The following is a 6,525-nucleotide window of genomic DNA, read 5'->3' on the forward strand; positions in this document are numbered from 1 at the left end:
TGTTTCTCTGAGTTAATTTCCTTAATCCTATCAAAGGTTGAAAGAAGATGAAGGTACCTAAAATTATGCGGCATTTCCGCAGTCGACAATCGAAATGTGTTTACATACGCAACATGTCATACGAAATTATCCACGCTACGGTTACTTGAGTGATTCGGTTAAAGAAGAGTAGTCATCGAGATCAATATCTCCCCTTCAAATAAACGAACCTGTCTTTTTCCACCGTACCAGAGGGTAAAAGCTACCGATCACTTACTAAAAAGGATTTTTTTCGGCGACTGGACATGAGTTTACGGTAGTTGAGCATTAACTTCGAATTGACCATGCATAACGGTCCGTGACAGTTAGTTTGTTCTGATGGGCGGTTCCTTGTAAATCTATTTGGTTTACTTCTCTCAGTGTTGGCGTGCGGCCAAGATTCATCCAGTTTCCACTTGTATATTTCATCCTTTCCTGGCAAAGCTCGACAAAGGTAATGGTATGGAAAAATTGTTAAGATGTCATTTGTGATGATGATGATAACTCTAGATCCCTCTTCTGACTCATGGGGCATAGTTTTCGTTTGTGAAATTAGAAGTCAAAGCGAATTCGAATTCGAAAAGTTATGTACTTGTCTAGAAAATTCAAACATCTTTGGATCAGTTATCATGATTAAAACTCAAATGTAAGGTTACCGCTTTAATTACAAAAGAAACATTTCTTCCCAAAAAGCTCAATACTTGTCCTTGGCCCTAGAAAAAACTGAGCCTTCATCAGTTCTATGCGGAAACTGCGCTTCATTTGCCAATGATTGGGTTGTCCGCTTGAAGTCTTTGTCCCATTACTCTGACGAAAAGAAATTTATCATTTAGATAAACAACATGGAAACTCGAGCTAACTTATACGTCGTCTTTCTCGACTGAGGAACACGTCACTAGCGATTTTCGAATTACGTCCTGTTTTCCTCTCCACGTACAGCAACATACTTGCACACTTCGATCATCAATTTTTTTTCATAATGGGTTGATTCATTATCCATGTATATTCATTTCTTCATTAAGTTTTTATTTGAAGCTAGCCTGTGCCTTTTGCTCTAATTTCATTTCTGGAACATTGTTTCTGGTCAAAGCACCCATCAGAGCAAGTTAATTTATGACTCCCACGTGTGAAGCGATTATGTCGAAGTTTCTCGCAGTTTCTTGCATGACTCACAATAACAATTTTGGCACAATCATTTTTTCTCCTAAACGTCTCAGGTAAAAGCTACTTCGTCAAACGTTCTCATACGTGCGTTTTGCTGTGAACATAGCTAACCAAATCGCATAAAGGTCATTTGGTCAATTGCCAAGCGATCTCAGGTCCTCCTTAGCCTTATTTGCACAAATATTTTTGGTGGGCAAAGCTTGACATCCCACCAAATTCATTCCAACAGCATTTGCATCCCAAAGAGTAAAGGCTATTGATCACTCAAAAAAGATTTTTTTCGGTAACTGGACATTCATGTACAGAAATTGAGCATTTATCTTCTTCGGGAAGACCAATCCTAAACCGCGGGCCGTTTAATGAAAAGTAATATATCATCCTGTTAACAAACATCATAACAAACTTCACTGTCTCTCTCAGGGTTTTTATATTATTTTTGTGGTTGTGCTTAGTTCGTGCTTTTCGCTTTGATTCCATTTCTGACCTGTCACCAATTACTGTTCAAGCCTTTCGTTTCATCAACTGACAGCAGATACATTCTTGCTTTCTACTGAAAGTTCTTGCAGCTTCTTAGTCTCAACCGAGTGACTCACGATAACCGCAGGCATCTATAGCGGGTGGTATTGATATCCTGAATTATAACTTTCAGCCAGAACTCTGGGAGAAACCATGCTGTTTCTCTGAGTTACTTTCCTATTGCATCAAAGGTTGAAAGAAGATGAAGGTACCTAAAATTATGCGGCATTTCCGCAGTCGACAATCGAGATGTGTTTACATATGTAACATGTCAAACAAAATCATCCACGGTACAGTTACTTGAGTGATTCGGTTAAAGAAGAGTAGTCATCGAGATCAATATCTCCCCTTCAAATAAACGAACCTGTCTTTTTCCACCGTACCAGGGGGTAAAAGCTATCGATCACTTACCAAAAAGGATTTTATTCGGCGAATGGACATCACTTTACGGTAGTCGAGCATTAACTTCGAATTGACCGTACACGGTACGTGACAGTTAGTTTGTTCTGATGGGCGGTTCCTTGTGAATCGGGCTTCCGTAGGAAAGCCCGAGTCTTAAAATATAATTCGTTCTTGGTCGCCAAAAGGGGGACCATGGTCCCAGGCGTTCCTTGCGTAAACCGTGGAAACTGGGGATAAGAGTGCGACAACTTGTGTTATCGTGTGCTCGCTCTTCGTAAACAACATCATTTACAGAATGCTGTGTCTTGTGAAGACCACATCGCAAAGATTTCTGTCCTATACCCTCATCTCACATATAAACGCACACGCCGTTCGTGGTAGGCCCACATTAGATGATGTCGAGAGTTTTCGGAATGGGCCGGTCCACGAACTCTATAGCTTGAAAGCTAACCAAATGTGCGAAGTTCATACTAGCTCTCACGATATAACTGAGCCAAATGTGAGTTCAAACTACGAAAATACTAACAAACCCGTGACAGCCGATTTAACAACAAACTATAATGCTGAGACGAACACCTCACTTGCTGAAAAAATCAAGAATGTTCGTGAACACAATTTCGAAGGTGGTTCTAGCAACAGCGAATTGGATGAGGATACTGACAGAAGCAACTTGAATAGTAAGGTTAAATATCTAAGCTTAGCACTTCCGTTAAATATCCTGTTTCTGTTATTGGTTTTTACTGGGTTCAATACTTGTAGGGTACGATTTGGTACTTCGTACATAATCACTATTATTATTGTACAAGCGATCGTGAATGTTGGTTTGCTCTACGTATGGAGTTGTATGTACTTAGTAGAAGACATGAATACTCTTGATGACTGTGATCTACTAGAAAAAGTTGTCAATATGACTAATGTACACGAACATAATAGTGTTGCAGTGTCAATAAAAGTACAACAATTCAGATCTCGTTCTGCAAAGTATGTATATTATAATTGTACTCGTGTTTTGTGTGAATGTCATGGCTATAAACGTGATCGTGAACCAAGCAAAAAAAAGAGTAGCAGTGAAGATTTTAAAATGTCTCTCAGAAAAGTAGAAAACTGCAGAGTTATGTACGGAGCCGTCTTAGTAAAAAGGTACCAAAGTAATCGAAAGTCAATGATCTTATTAAAAATAATACAACACGAAAGAAAAGTACACACAACACAAGAGTCAGGTTTGTACAAAAAATGAGAAGGAAACCAATTTTTAGAACAAGAAATGTTAACTCTTGAATGAGATATGACTACAATTCAAGTAGAGATAAACATGGAAAGAAATATCTCTAATACTTAAGGTTCTTTTCGTGTAATTTCCCATATAGTGAGTACATGGATGTAATTCACAGAGGCAATTGTACAAAGAACAAGTTCTCTAATGATATAAAGAAAACCCTGATCCTGGTATGCACCATGTGGATCCCCGTAAAACAATAAAAGCACCATATAGTCAAGGGGATGTTGTTGTATTTGGACAAAATGCAAGGCAACAATGCGTTGTAATGAGTTTATGTGCATCAATATACCACAGTATGAAAGGAATAGGCAATCCCAATGAATTGAAACGAATAATGCATATTGGAAGTAAACTATATAGCAGTTTGTCACAATTATCAAGACAATCATTTTTACTGCTAGCAGATTTACCATCAATGCCTATAGTACTAGGGGAAGATTACCAGCTAGAATACAGTGAAAGTTACACTGGTAATGTCCACGATGAGCCTACCATTGAGGAATATCAATACTGTATGGGCCTGAAAAGAGCTTTTGAGTCATTGATATCAGAACGGTATAGGTCATTTATTTTAACAGTTGGATGTATTGCTGTGGGTATCAGTTACTGTGCGGATCGCTTGCCAGAGATGTTTATAGTACAAGTCACGTTCAAGGGACATGTGTTCTATTAGGTATATCATCTACAGACAACTTAGTGCATTACTTTCAAAGTTTATATGGAGCAACTGATCTGTATGAACTAGAAGGTTTATAAATTACAAAATATGACGTGGCAATAAGCAACAATGTGAGAGAGGTATCAAAGAGATCATCAGGTCAACACAAGTGTTACAAAGACCACTGTTTTGCAGTAGTTCCTCATTAAATATGTTACTTGATCATTTCACCTTGTAGTTACTGGAACTCAAATACCTTAGATTCAATTATTGAAAATGGATCTCAGCTTAACAATACAATGCACAGTAAGCAATGTTTAATATTAATTACCCTGTCTGACAGTGTTACAATTTTTGGCTCTGAGATAAATGTACACGTCAATGAAGCAAGTCACAGAGAATTGAATAATTTAACTGAAAGCAGGATATCTCTAGAGACCTTGATTTTAAGGAACCAAATTGTAAAAACAGGCTTTTTAATGTGGATTTCAAGTCACTGTATAGCTTTTATTTATCAACAAAATACAAAAGTAAAGCAATTGTTTTCTCTTCTGACATATGAAGACAGTCAGCTCATTCACTCGCAATGAAACAGACAAAACACATTCGTGGTGTGAGTAATCTAGTTGAGGAAATTAATAATATTCGAAATAAACAGGAATGTCAGACAATGGAATAAAATGCACTGTTAATTTGCTGTTTATGTAAAATTACTAAAATTGAAAGGAAACGCATCATAAGAAAACACAGAATAAAACATATGTATGTTTTATTTTATTCCTAAAAAAGGTTTCTAGAAGATATTGAAAGAAAATATTCAACTATGAATGCTACAAAGAAGTATGAATTACTTTCCCAACGCAATGAGGAATTAGTGAAAGCCAGATCGGCTGAATTGAGTGAACCAGTTTAAGAGGAAAATAAGAGAAGCCCTTCTTTTGCATGAACTGTCTGTAATCAAATACTTTATAAGAAATCAGTAGTCACATGCATAAACAAGAAGTACCCTTGCCAAACATTTTTCAATATTCAACAGCCATTTGATGGAAAACATATGCAACAAATGTTATTCAGAAGTCGTAAAAGGAAAATTACCATGTCAGGCTGTAATGAATAATATGCATGTGGATGAAATACCCACAGACTGAACTATCTTCACTAGAAAAACGAGAACAAATACTAATAGCTCAGCGAATAGTATTTGAGAAGATTGTGGTCAGGCCTCAAGGACAACAGAGAAAAATTAAAGGTGCAATATGCAATGTACTTGTAGAATGTGATCTATTCCATTAGATACATTCCCGTTGCCATCGGAAACGTCCAAGTTTTGACGTCTAAACTTTGAATGGTAACTTACGTGGTGTCGCACTCAACTGGGAAGCGTAGTATTTACATTACATTTTACGAACGACCCCAGCGAGTGAATAAAATATAGCCTGTGTAAAGCCGCTCTCCACTCAAAAAAGTCGAGGAGAGAGACATCCCGATCTTTTTGCGGAGAGGGAGCGGCTGTACACAGGCTAATAAAATATTGTTTTTCACGCGAGTAATTAAACTGACTGTTGGCACAAATAACCGTGGCACTGGAGTGATCGACATCGAAAATTTCCCATCCAGGTCCCAGATGTAGTTTCGTTTAAATTTTACGCGTGGTGAATGCTCAAGTAGAACGCTTGATACGAAGCCCGAGTGAACGCTCCTCAGTCGAGCGTTTAGTTATTATTTCTCCCCTAAACAAACAAATAGAAACACAAACAGGCGGTCACTTGTTAATTATAGATAGTTGCCCTCAAGGAAATCAGTAAGAATCAGTTTGTCATGAAAAGCAACGTTGATCTTTTCTTGTCCCAGTGAGATTAACAGTCATGAACTAAAAAGAGCAAGTGAGGAAAGGAATAGGAATCTCCACCTTAAAAGTGGTAAACAATTATGAATTGTTACACCTCCACACTTACACCGGCGTCACTTACTTTCATGTAATTGTTGTAACGCAAAAGCAAAGCGAAGAATTTCTCAAATTGTAACCAAATTTTAATATTAACATTACGATTTGATTGTATTTCTAAATTTATTTTCTAATTACTCTTCATTCCACAGAATAAGGATGTTGTCAGCTACTGTACTGTTTGCGCTGGTGACTGTATCTGTGGCTTCTGAGGGTAAAATGACTTGTTTTATGAAAAAAAACGTGTTATCTCTTGCCAAAGTTCAAGACTTCATTTGAGGGAACCATTCTTGACAGACAGAAAATTTATTCATTATTTTTATTAATGTAATTGATCGTTGGAAGTCGCTATTCTTTTAAAACACTCTTGAAAACCGTGAATGGGGGAAAAATACCCTTCGTAAAAGCAAGATGTGAAAAGACAGGAATAGCTCACTGATCAATCCCTTTAGCTGTCCTTGAAACTAGAAAAGACTTGTTCTCGTTTTTTTAATTTTCATTTCATCAAATGAGATGTGTTCATCCAGTTGTATGACTTTGGTG

At 37.3% G+C, this 6,525-nt stretch overlaps 1 protein-coding gene across 1 annotated transcript in view; it reads left to right on the forward strand.

Moving 5' to 3' along the window:
- Positions 1-362: 362 nt before the first annotated feature.
- LOC149043277 (carbonic anhydrase-like) overlaps positions 363-6,525 on the forward strand; it is a 13,383-nt gene continuing 7,220 nt past the window's right edge. The window contains exons 1-2 of the mRNA XM_089212521.1: positions 363-472; positions 6,135-6,196. Of these exons, the coding sequence (XP_089068647.1) occupies positions 6,142-6,196 (55 nt within the window). The 5' untranslated portion in view covers positions 363-472; positions 6,135-6,141. The remainder of the gene's footprint in view (positions 473-6,134; positions 6,197-6,525) is intronic.

The sequence above is a fragment of the Pocillopora damicornis genome, chromosome 7, assembly GCF_964200805.1.
Source record: "Pocillopora damicornis chromosome 7, jaPocDami1.2, whole genome shotgun sequence".
NCBI classification, from domain to species: Eukaryota; Metazoa; Cnidaria; class Anthozoa; order Scleractinia; family Pocilloporidae; genus Pocillopora; species Pocillopora damicornis.